This window comes from Pseudopipra pipra, chromosome Z, assembly GCF_036250125.1.
Source record: "Pseudopipra pipra isolate bDixPip1 chromosome Z, bDixPip1.hap1, whole genome shotgun sequence".
Lineage (NCBI taxonomy): Eukaryota > Metazoa > Chordata > Aves > Passeriformes > Pipridae > Pseudopipra > Pseudopipra pipra.
In genome coordinates this window covers 13,323,845-13,351,499 of record NC_087581.1, presented here as the reverse complement: position 1 = coordinate 13,351,499, position 27,655 = coordinate 13,323,845, and the positions used below count along the sequence as shown (strand labels likewise).

The 27,655-nt window shown below is 39.0% G+C and overlaps 1 protein-coding gene across 2 annotated transcripts; it reads left to right on the top strand.

Annotated features, from left to right (window-relative positions):
* Positions 1 to 214: 214 nt before the first annotated feature.
* On the top strand, positions 215 to 24,832 carry EMB (embigin). 2 transcript variants are annotated; one of them, XM_064642907.1, is made up of 10 exons: positions 215 to 559; positions 4,835 to 4,918; positions 7,856 to 7,945; positions 10,001 to 10,172; positions 11,331 to 11,419; positions 14,911 to 15,035; positions 15,994 to 16,276; positions 17,083 to 17,113; positions 19,003 to 19,061; positions 20,580 to 24,832. In XM_064642907.1, the coding sequence occupies exons 1-9, from the start codon at positions 460 to 462 to the stop codon at positions 19,043 to 19,045; spliced, it is 1,017 nt and encodes a 338-aa protein (XP_064498977.1). In that variant the 5' UTR covers positions 215 to 459; the 3' UTR covers positions 19,046 to 19,061; positions 20,580 to 24,832. The 2 variants fall into 2 exon arrangements, with proteins under 2 accessions (XP_064498977.1, XP_064498978.1); XM_064642908.1 differs by having other exon boundaries at positions 217 to 553.
* Positions 24,833 to 27,655: the final 2,823 nt, after the last annotated feature.

The window sequence follows — 27,655 nt, the reverse complement described above, 5'->3', positions numbered from 1 at the left end:
CCCCCGAGCACCGCTCCACCCACGGTGGTCCCGCAGCCGCGGCCCTTGGGGACAAAAATAAGACCTGCCCCAGCCGCCCTACCTGCCCCGTAAGCCTCCCGCTGACCCCGGGGGGTCTCCCAGGAGGCTCAGGCGCAGGGCCCCGCTCCAATTAGGCACCGGTGCGCGCCCCCGCCCTTCCTCCGCCACATAAAGGGCGGCGAGCGCAGCGCGGGGCAGGTCCTTCTGCTGAGGGGATCGGCCGTGTAACCGGTGCTGGCCGGCCGTTTCTTTTGCCTGTCGTTTTTCTTGCACAGGTGGATTTGGGGCCGCTTTGCTTCAGTTTTTGCCCCCTGTCGCTGCGGCCCCAACCGGCTCTGCCGCAGAGCCGCTCCGGTGCGCTCGAGGCTTCCTGAGCCGGCACAGCCCAGGGGTGCGGGGCCGAGCCCGGCCGAGCCTGGGAAGCGCGGCGGGGGCACCATGCCTGCCACCTTCGCCGGGAGGCGCCTGGGGCGGCTGCTGCCGCCGCTGCTGTTGCTGCTCTGCATCAGTTTCTCGGGCGGGAGCCCCGCAGGTAAAGGTAAAAGCTCCCTTGTGCCGCGGGCCGGGTCCCCTCCGCCCTTAGTGTCGGGCAGGCTGGTGCGAGGGGGCCGGGACACCGCCCGGGAGCAAAGGTCTTCCCTGGCCGGCAGCATCCCCCCGGCTCCCGGGGGAGCGCGACGCTGGCCCAGCCGGGCGGCTGCTGTTCGGCCGTGCCTGTGGAAATGGCTGAGCCGCTTCTTCTCCTCAGCGGCCCCGACCCTCCCCGGCGCCCCTGCCTCCCCCAGCGCTCGGGGCTGTTTTAGGGCAGCGGGGAATCAATCCCCTCCCCGCTGTCCCCCGGCATCGGGGGTAGCTGGCGGCGGTCCATCTGCTTTGTGCGGTCCTGTAGCCTCTCTACTGTCTCTTGTCAGAAACGGGAGGGTTTGCTAGCTCACAGGTGCAGGACTGGGAGACTGAGGCATAGTGTTTTATTGCTGCCCTATCCTTACTGAGAAAAACATTTAAATCCTGGGGGGAAAAACAAACAAACAAACAAACAAGAACGAATTGGTAGATTACAGTGCTAAAATATCAGTATGCCTAGCAGGTTGGGAGGAATGCTCCTTGGGATTTAACGCTGAGGTTTTAAAAGTGGCATTTAAAATCCATGAAGGATGAGGGGCTTGAGCCTTCCAGGCCCTGTTCTTCTTGTAGTGGTTTTCAGCAGTTTAGCATGGGGCCAGGCAATTCTCAGGAAATACGAGTTTATTTCTTAAATCAGTGGATTTCTGCTGTTATTCCCTGCTTTGGGAGCCACTGCAGAGTAGAATGGAATGATATCAGGAGGAACTACCAAATAGCTGATGTTTGCTGTGCAAGATGAGCTTTCTAGAACAGGTCTTGCCAAGGCCGGGAGTTCTGTCATGATGTGTGTGTGAACACCATGGCTGTGACTTGAATTAACCATCGGTAGTTCAGCTACATCTTCAGTGTGTGATATATAAATAGTTATATGTTTGTGCTTGCCTCCTTAATACTGAGAGGAGCAGTACTGTTTCCCGTGTGATGGTAGCTTTCATAAACTTTGTAGTGGTCTCACATAATGTGAAAGGAAACATACTTTGCAGTTCTTAAGGCTTGTTTAAAGTACATATTTATATGTGCAGGGGAAAATCTGCTTTGTAGGTCTCAAACAGTCTGTGAAATATGTACGTGTGCTTCTGTACACATGCAAAACTTGAAGGCCTTTCTGACAGCTTACTTCATTGAGAAGTTTTGTGACTGTAAATTGCCTGGTATTTATAGGAACGTGTAAGTCACCATGTGGCTAACTTGCCATGAGGTGGTTTTTTCTGATGTCTGTTGCTGCCAAAAAACTATAACCTGATAGTAGCTGAAGCAATTCGAAGTTTATGTATAAAACTTGGTGAAACGATGTGCTCTTATGAAAATAAAAAAAAAAAAAGCCAAACAAATTAAACAACAAAGCCCTGGTTTTGTTTCCAAAATTTCCAAATCTACCATCTTCCCAAGGTGATGGATATTGGGTCTGGTTTTATTAGAACTAAAGTAGCAGGTTTAGTTCCTTTTATCTATAGAGAGTAGGGCTGGTTTTTTTAGACTTGCATTAAATGTTTTTATAGATGTATAGTTGTTTAACTTAGATAATTGTTTTGGAAAAATTTAAGCCATTGCTTTTATTCTGTGTTGAGCTACGGGTTATTTTTAACACATCACAGCACAGTTGTTCAGAACTTGCTTCTTTGTTTGGTTACCATTGTGGTTGCCTTATGTAGTTGACTGATTTAGGAAAAGCAATCCCACCACATCTCATCTCTCGGCTTCTGCTCCTGAAGAAATCAAGGACAATGAGAACAAACCTCACTTCTTACAGACTTTGTTTACAGGTTGAATTTTTCTGGTTTGCCCTGAGGGAGGGGTGTTTATCAGGGCATTTGGAAGTCCTTCATATTGGTTCTCTGGTGTCTCAGGGGTATTAGGAGGTTCTGGTGAGTGGTTTGGGGTGCTTCTGAGTGCTTGTGTACTTACACAGAGTATATGATTGATAACAAACCTTAATGATATTAAATTAAACTAAATCGTATTTCAGCCTTTCCTTGTTCAGCACCTTTCTGACTGAAAGAGAGCAAATAGATTTTTAAGTCTGACATTGCTCTGATGATGATGATGAGCATGGTACATCCACAGTTTATCCCCCGAATATTGGCTGCAGTATGGAGCAGACATAAGGTGGAAAAATAAATTAATGACATCATACTCTTGGAACAAGAGCTCTGCAAGCTACCACACTATCGATTAAATCTAATGCAAGTCAGTTAAAAGCTAAGGCATGCAGCTATGACTCAATAGTTTGAGAAGTTACTTGACTTGCTTACATCATTGCCTGGCTGGATGACACTAATCTTGCAATGGTGCCTAACCTTGATCTCTGATGCTATTCAGCAGGTGTATATGAGAGGAGAATGTTGTCTCTGTTCTGTGTAGTTTGACATATGGACAGATAAGACTGAAGACGTGAGAGCAGTGGTGACAAGAAATAGCACTACTTGGCTGGTTGCACTTAGTACATGAATCAAGGAGGAAAGCCAAGATGAGAATAATGTTAATATGCAGACCATGTTGCAGATGATCTGCCTTCATTGCAGAGACATAATAGAGCTGGTGTACGTCTTGGCATTTGCACCTTCTAAATTTATAATCTTTGGGGATTTTAATTACTGTGCAGGTGATCCACGACATACTTGGAATGCCTCAAGATGCTTCAGGTATAAAAATCCGTGGAGCTTTCTTCCAACTTAACTATGAATATCAGAAAAATAATAGCCCTTCCTGCTCTCAGCACCTCTGTAAAGCGGAGAGTAAGACTTACTGGCTGGGTCATAAGCCAGCAGATGTTCAGAGCAGATTTCTTAAATTATTTTCTTAGGGGAGGGACTGGTAGGGAAGAGTTAGCTGTGAGACCAGTGGACAACTATGAAAAACTATGCAAATTAAACAAACTGATGTTGAGAACCCGTAACGGTTAATTTTTTAGATCATATCCTTTGATTACTTTGTTTTACTCTTGATCCAAACTGGTTGAAGTATGATGTGCAGACTGAGAGAGCAGATGGTGCAAGCCAGGCATGACTGATGTAGTCTTGAGTAACTGTGTGCTGAAAGTGCCAGTGGGAGCGTCTGTGGGTTGTCTGTCCCTGTAGTGCTGAAATGGGGTAGGAGCATTAGTAGTGTCATTCATTTGTAGGAAATGGCAGAGTGCTGACTTCACCTTTGCTGAAAGCATGCAGTTCTCAAAAGTTTGAATGAACTTAAGAGTATGATGTAGGTTTTCACTTTTCATCTATGTGTGTTTGTTGCTGTCTTGGATACCTAAAAGAGCTTATCACCCCCATGCCCCCAAGACTTTAACTGCAACTCTAAAACGTGCTCTTTTTGCCCTCTGTGCCTACAGGCAGAATCCCTTACTCTGAGTGCTGTGGTGGTAGAATATGTCCTGCAATACCTTAGCATGTGAAGATAGTGTTCATTTTGTGCTAACTAGCTCTGCCACCCAAATGTGGAAACAGAAAGGAAGGATCAAACATTTCCGTTCTTCTAAAACATCTACACACCTTGAATTCTTAGTAGAAGTGTGAAACAAAGACTTAAAGTAAGGAAGTCATCTTCTTCCCCTGCTGTTCTTTCTCCAGTCAAGAGCATAAAGCAAAATCCTAAAGTCTTACCTGGCTGTTGGAAAGAAACCTGTTATAGATGGAGGATCAGATTTGTAGTGGTGTTAAGGAAAATGGAAATCATCATTAGTATTATATGTTGAAGTTTGTGTTTGACACTGGTGTCTTTTGTTTTGCTTACCAAGGTGCTAATAGGAGGAAATAAGGTTTCTTCATTGGATCACGCTAGACTTTTAAGGTTGTAATGAAGTCCTTATTCTATTAGCAATTCTGCTAATCCGTGTTAAAAGTAGTCAGCTAGAGTCAGTGGTTGTCTAAGCCCAGGAAAAATTCAGGAGTACAGTTTATAAAGTCTACTGTAATATTCTGAAGAATGGCTTTGCTTGACTGTAGACTAACTACAGTAAAAGAGCTGTATACAGAAATTAGAGATCAAATTGATACTGCCTCTGTTCTTCAATATTTTCTTACTAAAGTGAGCTAAAGAACTACTGAAAAACAGTCCTTGTGCATTTTTCTATGTATATGCTCAGAACTTGGGAAGAAATTGAAAAGGAATGCTGAGGTGAAAAGCTTCTGGTTGAATCCTTCCCATGAACTAGCTTCTAACTCGAATTAAATTTCTTTAAACTTTTTTTTAGATCCAGTTATGACAACACAAGATGCCAGTCAGTCTCAGGCCAACTCCTTGACTAAGATGCAACTTGGACTTAATGAATCATCTGGTAATTGTTTTATTTCAGTACACCTAAACTTATAGTACTTTTTCTTAGTGATACTTATTTATTTTGTACCATGTTTCATACTCAAGTCTTTTAAAATAAAAAATTGTCACTTTTCAGAAGAAACAAGAGTAGATATACCATGTAGGCCTTTTAAAGCCATTGCTTTAAGAGATTAAGTGTTATAAGCATCTGTAGTACTGGAAAAAGCTATCCAGCTGCTAGCTGTGTGACCTGTTGCCCTTATGCATATATGCCATTAAAGCAGGCAATGACCCTGGAGGTTGGACAATGCCTGAAGTAGTACCATTGCAGGAGTGTTCTACCACTTAGATCTGATAATTTTTCATGTGAGGACTCCTTATGGTCTTGTATTAGGGAAAGGTGCAATAATGCCCTTGCATCACTGTGCCTGCTGCCTTCATCCATCTATTTTATTAATTACAGCTGTGTCAAAAACATCTATTGTTCCTTCTGCTTTTATTTGCTGGGCCTTAACTGTGGTTTTGACAGGGAGCAGAGAATAAGTTCCAGGCAGGAGAAGAAACAAATGATTGTTGATTCTGCCTCTTATTTCTCCGTAAAGATCAGAGAAGGAGGATTTCAGCAGTGTACCAAAACTCATGTTGATTAGTGCAAATCAAAAATAGCAAGTGATATTTGTACATGAACTCAATCAAGTTATGACAAGTTGCTCCCTTTGCAGGTTTTTTTTGTTGGAGATAATGCTATTTATCTGCTGTTCATCTTCAGAGCTTTTTAGCTTTGTGAGATCTACGAGTGCAATAGCTAATAGATTCAGTAACTTTCTACATACATAAACACAAATAGACATAGGAGCTAAGATACAGAAGTATTTCATATAATATGACCTCACCTGGCTATTTTTATTTGATATGTGAATTGAGGATGAAAGGTCAGTATGAAAATCCTATTGGAGTGCAAGACATTTTAAAGGTTGTCTGGTTTTTTGTGGATGGGTAACAGCTACTATATGAACTGGCAGTGGTGCCTTCTGAATATGTCATCATGAGGGATTGTAATAACAAACCAGGTGATGCATGTAGTAGACTGACAGAAACTCAGGTAATCCATGACAGCCTTGGCATATTGTCAGAGTGTTTGTGCACACAGACAGGCTAAGGTTTGCCAGAACTCTTTTAGCCTTTACATGTTAATTCGTGGGTAAACACTTTACTAGTTTGTTTCTCCATTGGGCAGAGACCAAGGTTTGCTTGTGTTCTTGTCTAGAGCAAGAGGACTTAGTGACTAGTGCTAGGGACAGCTTTCCTTTGCTTAAAAAGTCATTTTGGGCTGCCAGTTGAAGTTCACAACAAACAGTCTGCTCTCAACAACATGCCCTGTTTGTCCATACCAACCACCTTAGTATTTTATAGCTTTATTTTTGCTTAAACTGGTTGAACCTTGATGGAAGGTATGAAAACACAGGTGGAACAAGCCAGGCAAAAGGTTGATTGCCTATTGTAGAGCGTTCCTTGTGCTATGAGCTGACATGATGCCTTCTGAAACTGGCCAACAACTTGAAAGGCATGTGGTACCTCTGTTTAGGCCTTTAGATGCAAACTACTAGCAGGAACTGCCTTCAGTGTTGAGCTGAGAGGCACATGTTTAAGAACTTTACGTGAAGGTTCATTATTTTATTCAGGAAAGGAGAAGGAGTAATTACGCTGAGATCTAGGCTTTCAGAGGTACTATTTCTACTGCACAGTGATCAACTCTGCCACCCAGTGCTTCTCTCAGCAAGAAGACTAAGCTGCAGTCCAATTCCTCTTATTTTCTCAGTTATGAGTAGACATCTTTTCTATCCATGGACAGGAGAGATTATGAAGCCCCTTTCCTTCTACAAAATCTAGAATAATTTTCTCTTACAATGCTGTATGATTAGGCAGTAATTACTATTCATGTATTTCTGCAATGCATTATGAAATATCTGAGAAATTATTTTCCAGCATGTAAGATGTGGCTTAAAACATTTAGTGTGTCTAGTAGGGGTAGGTGTGGGGATCTGTTTCCTTTGTGTCATCACTAAATTAAAAGAAGATTATTGTAGTTGGTCTACAACTCTTAGAGCTGTAGTTTATTAATTTGCTTTTTTCTGTTCTTGAAATGCACTGAGTGTGTGAACAAGTGATGGGAACAGACTGTTTGTGCTTACAGTTGCTGTATCAAGCTAAGCTTTGTAGGGCTTTATAAAGGATCACATACTCTCTGCAGAGTATGTGATCCATAGTCTTTCTGAAAAGGGATTTTGAAGAACATAGTAAACCTTTTGAGTGTAGGTTTTCCTCACAAAAGGAGTAGTTTTTAATCTGGCACATGATGGTTGATATTGATATTCTTCTTGTGTGGAAGTGCATTTCCTGGACAGGACAATAGAAGTTTTGTGGAGCAGTGAGGATCTCTATGTTCTAGTGGATCACATATTCTAGTGATGTTCTTGCCTAGACTTTCTGGCTGTATGATAAAATTGTAGTGGCTTTGGGAATGGCAGTGTTTTGTCCCTCTGTTTCTTTATTTTTCTATAGCTTACTGCTTTTTCAGGAACTGTTTGAACATGGATGTAGTCCTGTATGGTTCTAGGAATATATAAGTGACTTCTTGAATCAGGCTGTGGAACAGTGATGACGTTTCTAGAGTATTGATATTCACAATTAGAGCATTAAATAAAAGCTGGAAACCATCTTCTAGCATAGCATAATTGCTATAAGAGCAACCCCACAACACTGCTGCTTTAAGATTCTGACTGTTAACACACAAGGTATATAATAGGATCTCTGTAGTAGTCAGCATTTGGCAAGGTTATTATTTCCCCCCCCCAAGATTGCTATAAGTAATGGTTGCACTACCTTATCGACATACTGCTGTGTGATTACTTATGTAGAATAATATATTAATTTGCTTTGCCCCAAACCTTGTTAGGTCCAGATCTTACCACACAAAATCTCAAGAAGCCAAGCAAGGAGCACCAGTCTGATGGCTCTTTTCTGCAGTTTGAGATACTCCTACCTGGTGAGTGTGTTATTTTTTGTCTTCCGTTATTTTATATCCAATGCCTGTGCTTACAGATAACCTTTCATAAGAACTGTAGAAGGAGTGAAGATGCTCAGAGTGAGCATGTGATGAGCTCAGTAAAAAAATAAAAATAAGTTTATGCTACCATTGACTATTGTGTTCTAACAGCTGTTTTGCAGTAGAGAATTACATTCATTATTAAAACTGCAAGTAAAAACAATTCATACCTATCTCTTCCTCCAAATCAATTGAAGTAACAGTTCTTTTGCACTAGTGAATCCACTTGGAGAGACCATGTAAGCTAGGGTACAGGTGTTAGCTTAGCAGCGTTGCAGGAGTTAAAGCATGGGGAAAAGGTAATATTAAACCCATTCCTAAAGAAGATGTGAAGTTTCCAGTTGCCAAATAATATTTTCTAATTAATTTTTTGGGCAGCTGGGAAAACTGGAATCTCTCAAAGGTTTGCAAAGTACTGACATGATATTTTAAGGATATAATTGTGCAGCATTTATGCTGTATTTTCTTCTGGCAGGAAACTTAAGGTAGTGGCTGTTTCCTGTTATGGTACGTGCACTCTTGGTACAGGGTTGCCCCAGATGTCAGTCTTGCTAGTGGTTAATCTTCAATATCATAGCATTTCCTTGTTCTATTCATTTAAAGGGTGGCTTTAACTTTAAAATAATCTCAAAAGGTACAGATTCTATTTTAGCCAGTGTAATCTGACTGTAAGACTTTTTCTGCTGTGAAACCAGTTCCATTTGTAAAATTTCATCATAAACAACCTCAACAAGCAGAGTTATGCTTGACTCATTTATTGTGTAATCACTCTAATAAATGTTTCAATAACTGACTTTGCTGTGCTATGAAAGGCTGAGGTGTTGCATTTCTAAGTTTATTTCCAGTTCAGCAGATCTGAAATATTTTGACTGGGACTTGAAGTTCTGGACATGCTGTCCTTCAGGTTGTAAATTTCTCTGCCAGACCCACTCAAGTTCACTTATATTCTGTACTGGGAAGTATCTGGTGCTTCTACTTCAACCAGGCCTTGCTGTTGACTAGGTATGACTTGCGTTACTAAGACAGTGAGCTGTATTTTAAAGCTTCCTTTTCTCTTGGAAAGAATGCAAGCTGTGAAATACAACTGCACTCTTTTAGACTATCAAGTACTGTAGGGCTTGTCTAGGATTGGGGTGATGCTTGGAATAAATTTTCATGAACAATTCAGATGGACTAACCACAGTTGTATCTAGAAGACATGAAAGAAAAGGCCAATTATGGAATAAAATGTCATTGCTAACAGGTACAATGTTTAACATGTTTTCTTATAGAAGGCTGTTTCTATGGGTCAGAAGATACTTGCTGTCTAAAGCCTACTTTTTGGATATGTGTAAACCTTGTTAGAAGCAAAAACCTATCATGCTTTTTTACTGTATTGGAATATTTTCACATTGTAATTCTACTGACTTGTCAGGAAGGCAAAGGCAGCCATAGATTGGTTTGAAGATGATTTGATTTCAGCTGGAGTATATGTAGTGTGAAAGACCGGATCCAACTGTGATCCAGCAATGTTAGGGATGTGGACTTTATCAACAGCTTCCCTAGAATTAGGATATGGCTGTGATCTCAATAGCATAAAAATCTGCAACTGTCTAAAATCCAGAGAGTTATAGATATTTATAGCTTACTCTTCTTGACATTAATATCACTTTCTATATACTTACTATGTACTTAATATTTTTTGTTTGGATTAAATAATGTAAACGCATGAATCTACCTTGCTTTCAGTGAAATGAGTATCTGTGTTTCTATAATAGACCCCTTGGTAGGTAAACTAGGAATTTTACCTACAAAATGGAGTGTGTTATTTTTGTAATGCTTGTGTATCGTAACAGGGCTTAAGAACATTACTGAGGTACATTGCGGGTTTTTTTTTTTTACCCTGTAAAGTATGAGTATGTAATCCTGCATATGCAAACACAATCTTCCAATCTCTTCTTCCCCAAGCATGAAGAAATCTGTTTTTTCAGTAAAAAATTTTTAAACTTCTTCTAGGTCCTCCTGGTACTTTGCTGGAAACAAATATCAGTTTGGCCAATGCAAGTACAGTTGAACTTTCATGCAAATTAGATCCGAATTTTCATTTTAAAAGTCCTCAAATGACTTGGAAAAGGGGGAATGAAACAATCAGTCACACCAGTAAAACTGAGAACAGCTGGAGCATCAAGTAAGTAGCATTCTTGACAGTGTGACTTGCGGGCTCTAAAATGTTATCACGTGTATATACACTGCCCAGTACTAGTCATGTATATATTGGAAAAGAGCCAAATGCAAAGATTAATCATCATATTGAAGCTACAGAAAAGGAGAAGGGGTGCAGGTAGTTCTTCCTCTAGTGCTGGGGAAAAAAAAAAAAACAAGAAAAAGAACATAATGCAAGAAAAGAACATAAATAAGGACACAGTTCTTTGAGGTTGAGTAGTTCTGTTCAGTAAGTAAAGTAGTAATATCAGTCTGAGATTGAGGTATTTTAGCAGTTTCTCTTTTGACATTTGGCTTTTCCACCTCCTTGCTGCTTTGCAGAAGTCTGGAAAGCATCAGTGGCTAGTTTCTTTTCCTTCATAATTAGCAAAACAGAGAAGAAATCAGCTTTACACTAAAGATGGTTTGAAGGTTTTCTTAACTCTTTCAAACCTCTACAGAAACTCAAATGTTATAGAAACCTTTCTACAATTAATACAATTTGCTGTTGTTCTTTAAAATTAGATCATTTACACATTTTTAACCAGGTGGTCTCCAGTTCATTTCTGTATAGCTTAGGTTTCTTAACAGCAATAATACTTTTATAAAATTTCTGTGATAGAAAATATGACAGTGTGATTGTCACTTATCTGATATACATATACACAAGCACAGCCATGCAGGCCTTGTTCAAATTGCCAGTGAAACCTATAGTTTGCCAGTGGAGAAGATGCTGGAAGCTCTTCAGAGCTCCTTTTTTGTGTTGAACTGACTGGTTTCAGAGTAGATTACTTCCATGGTTTGTTCTTCCTAAAGTCCTACATAGGATATGCTAGATAGTTGACATGGTGAACTTGTTTCTGATTTGGTAACATATAGATCATACTGCTTAAAGATGTTTTGGCCTTCTATGACCATGAAGAGTGAAAATAATATTTATGTTCTTGTGGTCTTCTGTTTTCTTAAAAATGTCGTGCTGTTTCTGCACTGCACTAAACCTGAATCCGAGTGCTTCAGTGATGTATATTCTCTGCTACTAATCCTTACTGTTTTCTTTAGAATGTCAATTAGCAGTCACTCATAGTTGTAAGACAAAAGAAAATACATGCAAAAAGCAAATGGGTGTTTCTTTTTCTTTTTTAAGATTGGTGGTAGTGGATAGCAGTAAGATGGGAAGTTACAGCTGTATTCTGAAAGGCGACGAAGAAATCAGTGCTACGTTTAATTTACATGGTAATTGTATTTAATTAATTTGTATTGATTTTTAAATTTTTGTTTCACCTGACCACTACAAACTTGTATTAATATGGCTTCTAGATAGTATGGAAATTGGAACTTAATTTGATAAGTAATGACTAATAATGTCAAGCTAAGTGAGAATTACTTTCAAAGTCACTTCTGTAGCATGGAAGGAAGACAAAAGCTAAAAACCTTTTTAAAAAAATTTTCTAACAACCAAAAGAACATAGAGGTCTGGTTTTTTTTCCCTTAATGAGTAACTGATCACCCTTTCCCTCTCCATCCATAGAGCCTGAATGAATACTCTTCACTTTCTGGGGGATGGGAATAAAGGATGGTGTCTCAGATAAATTCTTCCAAAAGCAGAGCCAGTAACTTGAAAATTTGGTCTGAGATTTGGTGTTAAATATGAAGCAAAGATTGGTAGAATAGAGGCAGATTTTTTTTAAAATTTCAGTTGTATTTCTTAAACACTAAATTACTGTTTTAGTGCATGTTTTATTCTCTCTAAGAATAGCACTCACACGAACAATTAGGTGCTTCATTGGGCAGTATGTGTGCCCTTTCTTCTGTTTGTGTTCTCTTCTCCAATAATGTTATCCCTGACAGTAGTAGGTGAATGGAAGATATGTGGAAATGAAACTAGTACACGCTGCTGTTATGGTGAATAACTCTCACGAGAGAGTTATTCCCTTCTCTATTCCCACTACCCAAATTTTGGAAAGAGCAAGGGAAGCAGTTAATTTGTGAGGGATATACAGGCTCGTACCTGAGAGATTTTTCCCTGAGTACAGGCTCTGAGAAACCCCAGCTCATCAATCAATATCCTAACCTCAGATGAAATAACTAGCAGGGCTTACTGATTCTTAGTGCTGCAAGCTGCCTTTGTTCAGTGGGATATCTGGTAATATGACTTGAGCAAACCTCATGTGTGTTCAAATCTTTAGTGTTGACACCTGCTTTCAGACCTTCCGCCAGTGGAGACTAGCTTGCAATACTGAATGAAGACAAAATTGTAGTTTATTCAAGCCTTTTAATGTCTGAAAATGATTATGTATTTTTCCTGTCAGTATGTGGGTAAGGTGTGGTTGAGTAGTTGAGTAGCTAACTATGTCTGTTTCAATTGAAAAAAGTCCAAGGAGACCTTTTTTTTTTTAAAGTATACAATATTTAGTTCAGTAAGGGCAGCAATGGCTCAATAGGGAAGTTGTCTTTTCCAGAACAGTGCATAAGACTGGTTGATTTATTATAAGAAGATGGGAGAATTGCTTCACAATGGTTGAATGCCACCACTTCTGATGCCATAAAAAGTACTGGCTTGACACTTTCTATGATTGTGCAAGAGTGAAGGAAATGGGAAAGAGAAGTCCTTCAATCTTCCAGTCAATAATGCAGGAAGAACAGTTCTGAAACTGAAAGATGAGTAATGTGTTGGTATAAGCTCAGTGGCTAAAGTCATCACTGCTGTAACTAAGTGCTATAGCTCTTCCACTAGGCAGTTTGGCATGATTGGATGTGTTACCTCTCCTCTCCTTTCCCCCTGCTTCCTGGCCTGGTGTAACTCTGCAGGTTTTGTGGCGTTAGGTTTTTACTCATGTCTGCAGACAATGAGATATTTAAAGGAAGTTGAAATTATTAAACACAGAGAACATTCATGGGTATTTTAGTGTTGAGAAGTGTTGCAACCTTATAAAAGGGTAGAATAGATTAATTTGTGTTTGCCCTTTGTTTGGGGATCCTTAAGCAGCTGTTGAGGAACATGCACTATGAAATAGCTCTGGTCTTTAAAATAGTATGGAAATCTCACTGGTGTAAATGCTGGTGCTAACTAACAGCTGTCTGTCTCTTCAACAGTTGATTTTTGTCAGTGCAGCAGAAGTGTTTTGTCACCAAATCTGGTATGATCTGCTTGGAAAAATGCCTGGGACAGAGTAGATTATTTCTTTCTGCACATTCAGAAATTAACAGCTGTTACAGAGCCAGATCCCAGAACTCATGGTGGATATTCATATCCTTAATCGTGGCTAATGTGTTCACATGTATTGCTGGTAATACCTATAGCTGTGCTTTGCCACTGATCAGCATGGCTGAATCTTTTTGACTATCACATAAGCTTGTTGTGCTGGGTAGTATATGTGGTTTTTGTTTGTTTCCTCTTGTTCCTTTTTTTGTTTACCCCAACCTCCTTTTGTCTTCTCTAAATTTCAGAGGTGGCAGCAGTTATTAGTGAGGTCATCCCTTTTACTCACAGCAGTGAACATACTCCACCAGTACTTCTAAGGGTAGTGTTGAATGATAATACATGCACATGGAGTGAGAAGACTTCATTAGTAATGAGGCTGGATTGATGTATGGTGCAGCAAATGAGGCTGAAAGCAGTTGTTCTTATCAACAAATTGGTTTTATGTTTCTGGATTGGAAGCTCTGAAGTTTGAATACACATGAGAAGTCAACTTTTTTGGGAAAAGTAGTTTGTACTTGGCTAGTCAAGAAGGGGGGGAACAAGAACAATCTTAGTTTGTATCAAGTTCATCATATTTGCTGCAAGCAAGTACTTGGCCTGTTTAGTGTAATCAGTATAATTTTAAGTATGTACTGGATCTGTACGTACAAAGTAGAGCAGTGAAACTTTAAGAAAAATTTAAAATAATTGGATCTGAGGAAAACATGTTGGTGAACATCCTAATAGGGAGGGAAAGGAGGGGGAAGGGGAAATACATACTCTAGCGTGATGTAATTGCTAAACTCTAACAGTATCTGTTGGATAGCCTCAATACATTCAACAGCCTTTCTGGGCTTTTGAAAGCTTGTGGGATACCTGCAGTTAAAGTGGCTTGGGCAAGTAGCTCTGAAGTTAAACTGATGTCTTGTTTCTTGTTGGCTGTATTCTGTCCTTAGCAAGATAAGACCAAAAATCCTATTTATTGTTGTGCATCCAAAAGTCATTGCTTCAGCTCAGTAAATATTTGGAACTACAGATCTACAATTTGCAGTTTTGTCTTAATTTTGGAAAAGTTCTCTGCATGCACAGCTTGCCAGATACCATTATGTAGTCGCACTGTGGCTGGAATAGACTTCTATCAGTTTCTGCAGATTGAGTGAAACCGCAGGAAAATTCTGTTTATTTCTAGTGTACTAAAACTGAAGCATATAGCTTACAGATATCAAGGAAGGGAAAGAGGAAATGGGCAAGGGTAGAAATCACAGTCTGATTATCACTTAGTGTTTGGTATTAATGGGAACTTTTAAGATTGTACAGCAACTGAGAAAAGGGTTCTGATAGTCTTCTTTACAAATTCTATGTATGAAATATCAGCATGCAATGACTCCTCATTTATATCATGTCATGAATGATAGAATCATCTGTGTTTAAGTGAAAGAGAAGTGAATAGACTACTGTAAATACATACCCGAGTATATTCTTTTTGTAACACTAATTCAAACCTGTATCTCTCACTTGGTGAACTTTTCCTTCTTGTTCTTAGTACCGAAAATTGAAGCAAGAGAAAAACCTATAATCACTTATGAAAAAGATACAGCTGTAATGGTTTGTAAAAGTGACTCTACTCCCATGACTTGGACCTGGTATATGATGAGAGGAAGTAAGCCGGTAAGGTCTCCATCTGTTGGCCAAGGAAAACAGTGTGGCAAAGTACAGACAATTCGTAAAGTATGATGGCTCTTGATTGGAGGCTTTACAAATTGCATTTCCATTAACTTTAAAGTTAACTCTGTATGTGGAAAAAATATATGTGATATTTAGAAGTAATCATTGTTACTGGGATGTGGATTTTTTTTTTCTGGTTTGTATGTTGTTTCTTTTCCAAAAAGTCCCTGCCATACTCCTGTAGACCATGTAAGAGTAAAACAGATAAGGTGAGTCTTGAGAGAGTTGGTTTTGCTGTATTTATGCTGGCTATATTCCTCAAATCTTGCCACTTGATACAAAAAAATCTTATAGTGGGACACACTGTCAAAGACTTGTAAGATCTTGTAGGACTGAGGGAGAACACGAATATGTTCCTTCTTTTTCTCCTTCAGGGACAAGTAATCTGTTTCCTGGCCTATGATCTCTCTGGGAAGTATAGCCACTGTGTTCTAGCCCTTTTCTGAGGGCTCTTGAGAGGATTTAAATAGATTTATTTTCATTATACTGCTGGAGAGTAGCACTGACTTGTAAGACTGTCAGGATATTTCCCAGTGTTCACATTTCAGTGCCCATGAAAGTTTATGCTTTGTGCTGTGGTGAAAGCTGTGCATTAGATCCTGGCACCTGAGGATACCTTTGTCATCAGAGAGTCAATAGCGCCAAAGGTACCTTTTTAGCTGACCTGAAATAAAAAAGGTCAGACAACTAACCCACTGAAAGTTCATATTTCCTTTGAATCTAAAGGGAACCAGGGTGGCCACCTAAGATAAATCCTTCCCTTGGAGGTGGAGTAATCGTGTCACAAATGCCACTCGTTCCTCACCCATTTTACATCTCTTTATAGAACTATTTGTCAGTGATACAATTTGATTAAGCACTTGTTACATTAATAAGACTTGTAATGTCTTTTTATTTTCAGGTTATGATTAATGAATCTTTGTGGACAGACAAGTACCTAATTTCTAGACTGTCTGCCAATGTAACCCGTCTGAGGATACTCAAGCTCACCAAGGAAGATGCTGGTGTATATTGGTGTGAAGCTGTTTTCGAATTAGGGGAAAGTGAAGGGAAGATGGAACTTAAAGTTCTGTCCCTCATGGCACCTCTCAAACCCTTCATAGCAATTGTGGCTGAAGTAATTATTTTGGTAACTACCATTATCCTTTATGAGTTGTATTCGAAAAGGAAAGGAAAATGTACAGGTAAGTTGTTTGGGTTTTTTTTAACGATTTCTAGCTTTCCATTGAAAGTGCAATCAGAGGTATGACCCCCACAGCACTTCATATAGGAAGTTTAATGTGAATTTTACATAATTTCTTTCTGATAAAATACTTTCTTCTAGAACACCACATTATTTTAGATATTTAAATCTCTTCCATGAGTCCTGAATCAAATGCAAACTGCATTCAGTAAGCAACATTTTCCCATAAAGGGTTTGATTTAGTGCTGATTTTTTTTCCTTGGAATACAAGGGAATTTAGAGGCTGTACTTTTTTGGGGAACACTTAGGAATGGAAGCAACTCATAAGAGCTTTGAAGGGAGAAATCTGTTTAGAGAAATGGAGTAAGAAGGAAAAAGGCATTAAACCAGAATACAGTAAAACCGGTTGCTGAACCTAAGGCAAACTAGGGGTGAACAGAACTAGATGTGCAAGATGAAAGAGAAATTGTATATATGTAAAGTCTTTGTATATATGTGTTTTAATGAATACATGCATGTATCAGTATTTTATAATACAGAAATGTATAAATCTATGTATATAACATGTTTTGTATTAAAATCAGATCAATAAAACTTTATCAAAAGAAGCTTTTTGAAAAATTTGGAGGTAATTTCATTTGACTAGAGTAACAAGATAATTTGAATTACAAATCTAAGAAAAGTAGGAAAATGAAAAAACAAGGTTTTGTTTTCATTAAAAAACGAGTAAACAATACACAAAATCAGAATTTTTCTATTGTTTATTAAATTGAGATTTTAATCCTTTTTTTATCTCTTCTGCTGAAGGTGGAAAGGCATGTGACCAAACTGAGAAACTGTAAGTAAAGAATTTCTATACTGGAGTTAAATATTTTTTCTTTCGTGTATTATTGATGAAGAGAGTTTTACCTTGTTGTTGACTAGTTGGTAAGGGATGATGATGAATGTGGAGGTACAGTTTATTATTTTCCTCAAGACTTCTTAGTTCCAAAGAGAGCAGAGCTCTATTTTCTACCTGGCACTTGATTTTGAGATTAAACTATTTCTCTTTTTCTTTTTTTTTTATTGAGAGCACCATGTGTCCTCGTTATGACTTTAACTTGTAAGGAAATAACTTTTGGGTGGTAACTTTCCAGAAGAGGCTTAGAATTTTTTTAAAATGTATATTTGTCCATACTAACATACATTTCTCTCACTTTCACTTGGTCGAAGCCCTGACTCCCCTAGGAAAGCTTGTAGTTGCTGGGGTGCTGGGAGCTGCCCTTGTTGGCTGTTTTGGTGGTTAAGTCCAACTGCTCAGGGGGACCGATAACTTGGGCTCTCTGGGCACAGGACCATCTGCACTGCTGGAAACAAAGGAGCAGGTGTAGGCACTTGGGCTGCTGTTCTGCTGCTTGAGGGTCTGTGCTCCCATGCTGACTCCCCCATCCTTAGGATGATGCATGCCTATAGGCTTGCTTGCTAAAACATGCTGTACTTTCTGCCCATCTTCTGAAGCCCAGTTGCCTCATCTGGCCTGGTTACACCATAAAACAAGAGGAGAGTCTCCTAACAGTTCCTCTTTTTAGGTCTGTTCAGTCTATTCTGGATTTTCTCCCTGCAGTTGCTTCTCTCCTGTGTTTATCTCCTTTTTTTCTTCTGAGCAGCTGTCTTTCCCTCCCTCCTTGAATTTTTGTCTGCAGCGACCTTTGTTTCACTTTCTCATTCCTTTTGCTGGCACAAGCTGAAAATATGTTTTGGTGCTTTTGCCCTTATCTGAACATATCTAAAGCTCTAACTCAATTATAGTACAAAGTGGCAGTATGTCCTGGGAATACAGTATGCTATTACTTGGCTCAGTGTTTGGGGACATGTTTGGTTTGAAAATTGAATGATTGTCCTTATGCACAGCCCTTCTTCTTGTAAACCCTCTGAAACTGTATTAAACTAGGATTGTAATATAGACTAGTGCACTAAAATAATGTTTTTATGCTTGTGGGATGCGGTTCTGCTTAATCTTTATTGTGGAATTCTATCTTAGACAAAAACATATGAGGAATATTTATTTAACTCTGTTCTTCTCTGATTTCAAGAACTGAATGTTACTTCAACTATTGGCTGTTTAGAATATAGATTTGTGTACCAGGGAAAATGGTTCCAGAGGAACATTTCTGTTATGTGTGGGATGACTAATACACCTGAACTTGGTTGATGAGGCTATAATTTTAATGTCACATCCAACTATATATTTAGGTGGGAGCCTAGTGATTCACAAAATTTTTTTAGCAAGAGAATTTTTAACTCAAGTCTTAGATTGTGATCCACACCATATACTAGGTGAAATTACTCTGGAAGGAGTAATCATATGTTGGTTTCATTCCATGTTCTGAGAATATTGAGCTATGTATTTACTGCTTGTATATTGTTTGAGTATTCATTTTGAGTAAAAATTCTTTATATTGAATGAAGTGATAGTGCAGGAGTCATTTGGGAGTGCTATTACTGTTCTAACTTTTGCCCAGAGTTTTCTGGGATTTTTGGGAGCGACTGAGTTGAGTCTTTACTACTTGATTGAAGGACTTCAAGAGTCACTATTTTAGTTGCTTAATTTCTTCTTTTTTTCTTCATATGCCAAAAGAGAAAATCTAACACATTTGAGATGTATTCTGGTTGGGTTGTGGGACTGGAATAATTGTGGTATCTTACACTTAAAGTTGAGTTTTGGAATTCAACCTCTTTTTCTTCTAGTAAATCAGGTGAAGGCAGTAGTGCTAGCCACAGAAGAATTTAATCCAGTTCCTGAAAAGGTAAGAGTTGAAACAGAGACCAGAGTTTACTTTTCTGTTGAGCAGCCTAATACTAGGACAAAGAAGTCCACTGTGCCAACCCAATCTGTTTTTTATGTGGTAGCAATATAGTAGTTGAACCATTGTTTGGGTGAAACAACATACAGTCAAGCAAGAAAGCAAGTCCAAATCCTTTTAACTCTATTCTGTTGTCATTGTGATTTAATAGTTCTGTTAACCCATCCAGTTTTTAAAATGGGACCTAGGTTAACTAGCTTAACTGCTTGGCTCGTGATCGTGAAACAGTCCTGTGAATGCCCAGGATAGGTGCTGAGATGCATAAGAATTGCTACTGTATTCAAAATCCTGCTCTTTCAGACTGTATTTTGGATGTTGAGTGAGTTTATGGAGGAAGGATCCAAATGTGATAGCAAGCAGGGAATTTGTGACAGTACTGGAGAGATGAAACAAGGGTTAGAGCAGTCTAGGAAAAAAGAGCTTAATAGATGGTGACTCAAAAGGATTAGTGGTAGAATAAGGAAGCAGAGGGTATGTAGCCCTGTGAAAGCCATGTAATGAACTTCCTGATTCTCTACCCTGTTTACAGTCTGATTATAGGCTGCTTTTACTTATGCCAGCTGGAAATGCTTGTCAAAGGATGGTCTGTCAGTTGAGGACCAATCCTACACACTCTATTTCCCCTCTGCATCTGGCACCTCAAACTCTCATCTGTAGATGACAGTTGTGAATGACTTTGCATTCACAAAATCACAATCAGTGCTGATACTGTTTATCCTCATCGCAAGCCATCTACCTGAATAAAGGTTGTTCCCATACCCTTTGTTTTAAAGAACAGAAAGAGAAATGTCAGGTAAAGCTCATGTAAAAAGAGTAATGAATCAGGAAACCAGAAAATTACATTCCAAGATTATATTGTCTCCTAGGTTTCCTGCATGGTATTTCACTTTTGATTCCTCTGACTTATGTTCCCTAAGTGTTCAGGTTTAGCCCCAGCTGGCAACTCTGCCTCATGCAGCCACTTTTGCTCTCTGATGGGATGGGGGAGAGAATCAGATGAGTGAACGTGAGTGACTGCGTGGGCTGTGTAATATAGACAGCTTAATAGGGAAAGCAGAAGCTGCACACACAAGCAGAACAAAGGATTCATTCACTATTTCCCAATAGCAGGCAGGTGTTCAGCTATCTCTGGGTAAGCAGGGCTCCATCATGCTCCACCATGCATAATAGCTACTTGAGTTAATTGGGAGGACAAATACCATCACTCTGAATGTGCCCTTCTTCCTCCCCCAGCTTTATATGCTGAAAATGATGCCATATGAGATGGAATATCCCTGTGGTCAGCTGGAGTCAGCTACTCTGGCTGTGTCCCAACTCCTTTTATCCACCCCAGCCTCCTCACTGGTGGGGTGGGGAGAGGAGCAGAATGAAGTTTATTTTCAAATAAATATGGGAAAATACTAAGCAGAAAATAGTAGAATTCCTATTATAATGTGATGTGTTTATTCTTTTTTATTACAGGAGACTTAAGCCAACAGAAGTGGAAATTGTTACAAAGCTACAGAAGATGTATGCAGCTATGCATTTTAAACATTCACTGTGTTTCTAAGTAAAGTCCTCTATGTTCATGAGAAAAAAGATGCTGTGAAACTGCTCATTTTTTAGAGATGATAATCTGCTGTATTGCATTTAGACTTTTGCTGTCTGTAACGTTTGTCTTTTTACTACTAGAAGGTGTTTTTTGTGATTAGATTTTCTGTTAGTTTATGACTGATCTGTTTGATTTTATGTCTTAAACTGGAACTAACCTTGCATTCACTGAATGAATGGTTAATATAAGAGTGTGTTTTATAAAGCTGGACATGTAAGACTAAAAATGTGTTTCCACAAAAGAAAATGCCTTTTACTAGCTGATGAAGTAAATGTGACACAGCCATTTTTACCAAAGAAATGGTGATAGGGATATCTTTATCGTGGTTTAAATGAAACATTAACAGTTGCAATTTGCTCTGAACAGTAAGATGTCTTCATTCTTAGCCTCGTTCTGAATGCTGCTATACTGTACTTCGTAATAGGCTACACTCTTAAATACTGTACAGATCAGATATTTGAGTAGATGAAAGAAGTAACTGGGATACAGTACCTTTTCAGACTATAACTGCAATAATTCCTTATGCTTGCACTGTCTGGGGCTGCAGATTATTGTGATTATAGTTTATACAGAACACTGAATTTTCATGAATATACTTATATGGTTCTGATTATACATCCTGTCTAGTTGGTACTTCTGCTTTTTTCAGCAAACTGTTGTTCTTTAAACTCCTTGCAAAGCACAGGAAGGGTCTTGAGCCGCTAAAATTTTCAGAATAGTAGAATAAAGCAACATGAATACCACTAGTTCTCTTACACAAAAATTTTACCACTACTGTTAATGACTTATGATATTGCTTTAGAAGAGTGAGTTGCCATAATACATTATGCATCCAGCAATTGAAAAGTATTCAGCTAATAGGAAAACAGTTTGCTGCTTTAGTCGCTTTTGCTTGTTAATCCAGAAGAAAAATAAGTAAAACTTGAATTTTGAGGGAGGAAAAGTAAAGCCTTCAGGAAAATTTCCCAGTGAAAACATAAGGAAAAAACAGGCAGCATTTGCAGACTCTCAAAGTAAAAGGAAAAAACCATCTAAATAGCATTTCTTTGTACTGGTCATTTTTCTTTGAACATAAAGGAACACAATGAAGAGATAAAATAGATTTAATTACCTTCCTTTTTTTTGTTTCACACATTTGAAAAAAAGCCTGGCACTGACTGTTTTGTTACAGATGGGAGACAAAATCCAGTCTGATCTATGTGATTTTGCTTTTCATATTTCATTTTCCAGCTTTAAGAACTACAAGTTAAAGTTGAAATAAACAACAGTGAGAAGTATATAAGCATTAGGTGATTGTAAGACATGAACACCGGTAAAGATTTTCCTTGCTTAGATACTGTGTTTATTGTATTTTGCCATGGAGTTTCTATGCACTATAAAAACAAGAATGCATTTACAGTTTTTATATGAATTTGTTATTGATATAAAAGCATTTTTGTTGCAGCAAGTAAATGTTTCCTGCTTTAAAAGGTTTACTTCTGTATATTGTTTGACACGTTTTAGGTTTGTAGAAAGTTGTTTCTTATAGGAAGTTCAGCAATAAAAAAATTAATCTTACAGATCCAAGAATTAGATTCTGAATAAAACAGCACTAAGATATTTTGCAATTGAAAATGAGGCTCAAATGAGGCTGTCTAGAAAAAAGCCCATCTCTCAATCAAAAATAGTAACAACATCTTTCTGCCCTCACTTAACATTCCTACCTGATCTTGAAATTCTGGTATGAAGTCCTGGTTAACATAGGGAAGTCACATGAATAGATGGGTTTTTGGTATTAGCAAATAAGGCAGGGAGAACCGGGGTTAAGCATGGATTTTAGAAGCAGCATGTCATAGATCTATCAGGACTGATACAAGTTTGGTCAAATTGGCTACTGAACCAGTAGTTCTGTCTTGACCTGCCTCTAGCATGTTCGGCTTGCCGTGTCTGCAAGGGGTTTGGTGTTTATTTTTAGGTTTGCAGGTAATTTTTTTTTCATCTTGGTGAGCGGTTTCGTTCCATGTATGTTTGCCTAGGTTTAAACTTTCTTGGGCTGTCTTACAGAGGAAAATAAATAATACTAGTTGAGAAATATTAAATAATTGGCATAATTAATGGTGAAATTCAAAGGCATAAGCCCTACTGGTTTTGGTCCCGAAATCTCAGGGAGCTCTGGAAGTCTTGAAATTTATCTTTAGAGAAATGTGTATGGTATATGTTAAAAACATTCTTTTTATGATCTGTTGAATTTTTTAGACATAACCTTCAATGGAGCAAAAATTTGGCAGCTTAAAAAAAACCAAAGCTCTAGGCGGTGATTTTCTTTTTTTACTTCCTTCAAGCCAAATGATACCAAATGAGGGCCAAAACAATTTTGAAGATATTTCCTTCAAAAGCAGTTAGAGCTAAGTATAAGGATCCATTGAATTACTTTTAATAACAAACATTAATAATTGACTTAGGTGGATAGACTGAGTAGCTATTACATTTGTTTGGCAGATCTTGCCTTCCAAGATCAAATCCATCTTTTTTTGCAAGAGGAGATATCTTACAGCTTTTCATAACAACAAAAGCCTTACCCATTTCTTAAGAGGATAAGGTTGAAGTCTGCAACAGAATCCTGAAGGTCTGTTTCCTAGTGGTTCAAACTGCTTCACTGCAAATTCTTCTTGTCCTTAGATCCAAAGTAGACCCAAGCAGCTGCAAGACCAAGTTCCTACTGAAGATGGACAAATATTACAGCAGTTTTCAAACTGTGGGTTCAGATAGAAGTGTATGAATATTTCTTTAGTATGGAGACCTAAGAATTACTGTGCAGTAGGTCAGCATAATTGATCAGCTGTAGGTCATTTGACACATGCAGTCCTGGCAGACAGAGGGGAAACACCATCATAATTGATGTTGCTACTAAAATCTTCATCCATATGCCTCTTTTTTCAGCCAAAGCAAGTGAGGGTTATATTCTGCCTTTAAATTCTGCCTCAGAACTTTTCAGTGGTGACTGTTGAGCAAGGAAGATTAAACTGATGGGTGTATTCAGTAGGGGAGTTTGAGTGGTCTCTTAAGTGTGGAGCTACCCAGCACATGTCGTCTGACCACAGTTAGCCACATCATGATTCAGTTCTAGTATGAAGCTCCCCAAAAATAGGAAAGTGAAAATAGTGAGGAAGAAAGTGGTTGAGAATGGTGTAGGGACACGGAAAGGAGCTGCATAGGAGCACTAAATAGGGCTTCTGAGGGACAGACTGCAGTAGCTGAGATTACCTGCAATTATACACATACAAGAAAGACCAAGTGCAAATCTGTAAGAAAACTTTTTTCAGCTGTGCCTCTCAGTATTTGTGTAGGAAGTTCTGTGCAGTAAGTGAAAGCAATCTGCCATTGCTGAGCACTTGGATGTGTGAAAACACAAAGCCAAATGAGATGTCTTTGTAAGAGCATTATAAGTTGTATGCTTAGCAAGTGTTTCTCCAGTAGTTTAAAGCAGTTAGTCTTGTTACTTCATTATACCAGAACATTCATTTATAATTCTTTATGAACGAATAACCCAAGTTCTGAACTTTAGAGTTTGTTACTGAAAGTCTTGATTTGTCAAAATTTACTGTTGGTGACTGAGTTTACTTCTGTAGTTGTTTGTTCTTTCATAGCCAAAAGTATTTTCTTCAATACAAAAACTTCATCTGATTTATTTTTGTATTCAGCCTTACATTTAACCAAAGAAAGATTTCTGTTCTTTTTTATTACTAGTGTAATATTTCTGTCAACTGACTTGCTGAATTATTTTCAAATTGACATTAAAATTTATGTAAAAGTGCCTTAAAGGAAAAAATTTGTTCACTGTAGTTAATTTTTTCTCTTGTGCAATGTGTTGTTAAAAGTTTACTCTGAAACTTGACAGCAAAATCTATTTTTCTAGTGAAAGATTACTAAGCCTAATGTTTTTTTCACACTTGCCGTATTTTACATTCTGATTTTATATTCTCTGCTTGCTGAGCTGTTTTACTGTATTGTTTAAGCAAATGGAAATAGCCTCTTTATCTTTGATGTATATCAGATAATGAGGACAGTAGTTATAAGTAGTGTGAATTGATAATACTGTACTTAGAAATAATTTCAATAAATTTAACCATAAAGTAAGAGTAAAGTTAAGCCTGGTGTCTTAAAGAAACAAAATCCCTCTTTTTTTTTTTTTTTGTCCATACCCTCATATTTTATTTTAGACCCACACTGCTCATTTGCTTGATTACCCAGCTGTTTTTACTTAGATCTATAACTTTCTGGATGAAAATTCCTTGTATTTATAATTTCAAGAAAGATCTAGGGCCATTTCATGAGGTTGCTGTCTTCTGTGACCATAAAGGCACAATGACATTTTGTTAGTACATATTATGTTGTTTCTGCTGTGTTAAGTAACACATCCTTGCTGATTGCTCTCTATGCCAGAAGAGTTCAGATGAGATTAATTAAAGTGCACAGCAGCAAGTGTATATTTGGTCCCTCTTTTGGCAGTTGTTTTGAATGTTTGTGAGCATCTGGTTCCCCCAGCACAGGACAGTTACCAGGCAGGCAGGCCTTTGGAAGAGGACAGGGTACCACTGCCACTTGGAATTTGTTGTACAAAAGGACCAGTCTGGACAAAAATATGACAGACTACAGCTAAGTGCTACCAATAAATGGTCACATCCTGAGCAGATGTAGCACGTGCAGACAAGACCACTTGGTGGACAAGTTATTGCAATAAGAGAAAGAGTGAAGCTCCATGTAATACCAAATCCTTCTCTTTTTTTTTTTTTTAATGTACCATAGCCATCTAAAAGTCAGCATATAGAAAAGAAAGAGTAATAGCAGAGGGAGATAGAAGTTTGGAGTTCTTCCAAAAGAGAGGAGTAAGAGAATTTATATCATTTCCCTCTTTCTATTACCACATTAGGTCAGGTATTCTAAAGACATTTGACTGAGTTATTAAGTGCCAGGTTATATTTAAGAGAGTAGTATTTTTCCATTATAGCAGTTCATAAACTCTCAGTTGATCTAGAAGTACAGAACTGACAGAGCTGAGTCAACCAACAAAACCTGTGGCACTCAGTTCCCTGTGGTCTCACCACCCATTCTATTCATCAATGCCTACACTGATGATAAGTAACATTTCAGCAAGGATATCTTACAGTGGCTTTCTAAAAATTTCTAGCAAATTCAGTTGGTAGAAAGAAAAATATAAAGTTTACATTAACTAGGTAATCCTGGAATGCCAGACACTCAGAAGCCTAACCCGTGCATTCATTTTCAGACTGTGAGAGAAATTGTGTGCTCGAGTTTGGCACCTGTGTCACAATCTATGGAACTCCACACTGCATGAGAAGTTCAGTCTGTATCACACTGAGCACTTCTGTGCCTACCTCGTAGTATTAGGACAAAGAAACGATGATACCATTACCATGCATCTCTAGAGATCTTTATTCTCTCTGTTCCCTCATGTAATGAATATTCATTAGCTTTAAAGTGAATATTCATTAGGCTTAAAAGATAGTCGGGGGAAAAAGGTGTTTTTCGCTTTTTCAGGAATTTATTTATTTAGTTCAGCCCAATTCTAAAACATCAGTGGCCAAAAACCAGCAGTAGAGCATTATGATTCCCTGCATTAGGAGGTTCAATAATATCGGTAGAAAGCAATTAGCTATCAATATTTAAAAGCAAACAGAGAGTGCAGGAGAGACAATAATGATCTCTCGCCAGCCCTGCACTACCAAGCTACAGGAATGTTTGTGGGTTGTGCAAGTCTTTCCTTTGACCAGAAGGTGTCACTTTCTCACCGTGGTTTGCAGGTCAGGGACGAACCGGTGCCTGTCCGGGGAGCCCTGCGGACTGGAGCTCAGCGACTGGAGAGCAGCAGCCCTTTTGGATGCCCTAACCACCAGGATGCCCTGAGCGCGGGGATGCCCTGAGCACCAGAGTTACAGCCATCAACCTGAGGCACACAACTGGGCCTCCCGGCAGCAAGGGCAAAACAGCACTCACACTGCAAGTGTGCTAATCATTCTCATTCTTGATACTTTTAAGGGATGTTACTGTTTTCTATCTGAGAATCCTAAATGTCTACACCCATTTTAGTAGTCAGTTTTCTTTCTGCAAGCATTTGGCATCATGCACATCACAGGACACAGGACTGCTTTCTGTACAAAGAATTAGGTTACTTGTGTTTCTGAATTGTTTTGTTTTGTTTTAAACTACAAGAGATAGTGTTGCTTCTGACAGCTAACGGATGATAGGGAAGCGTGAGTCCAAAGGTAGGAATGTCACTGAGAAGGGAGCAGGATATTAGAGAAGGACAGCAGCAGCAGTCGATTCTGAGACCTGATGTTTTCATTCCTAACATTGGGCACTTCACTCAGCCTCCCAGCTTAGCCATGTATTTACCCTAATCCATCTGCATTCCATGGAGAGACAGAGAGAGCTGCTTCCAGTTGCAACTTGGACTTAGGATAGCCTTGAAGTTGCCTGTTGCAGACAGGCTCAGAGACGCGATTAACAAACAGATCGATAACAAAGTTGCACAGGATGCCCTGTTTCAGAAACTTGCTCTGGAACAGGCAAATGCATAGTGCCAGAAGATACTAGGGGCTACGCGGAACCCCACACTAGCAGAAATGTTGCAAGCTTGCAACAATGTGGGGACGCAGGCTCACACATTTTCTTCCCTAGCTGAAGCGAGAGTCCCTTGCCCCGCAAGAGTGCTGTTTTTGTTGTGGGTAAACCGGTCACATCAGAAAGTATTGCCCAGCAAAAAGGCAGGCAGACCAACCACCTGTCTGTCGCTGCTGCAGAAGGGGCTCACGTTTTGCAAGAGATTGTCACTCTAGGTTCACCAAGGAAGGCTACCTGCTGCTGTCAAGAGGAAATGGGAAAGGAGTGTCGGGAAACTTCCAGCGCAGCGCTCAAGGGAACAGCGTGATGACAGAAAAAGTTCCTG

What these genes read in the sequence shown, in the direction of transcription:
- EMB (XM_064642907.1), top strand. Translation starts at nt 460, where the DNA reads ATGCCTGCCACCTTCGCCGGGAGGCGCCTGGGGCGGCTGCTGCCGCCG. An exon ending in TGGACTTAATGAATCATCTG is followed by an intron (nt 4,919 to 7,855) that starts GTAATTGTTTTA and finishes AAACCTTGTTAG; the next exon opens with GTCCAGATCTTACCACACAA. An exon ending in AAGGAAAGGAAAATGTACAG is followed by an intron (nt 16,277 to 17,082) that starts GTAAGTTGTTTG and finishes CTTCTGCTGAAG; the next exon opens with GTGGAAAGGCATGTGACCAA.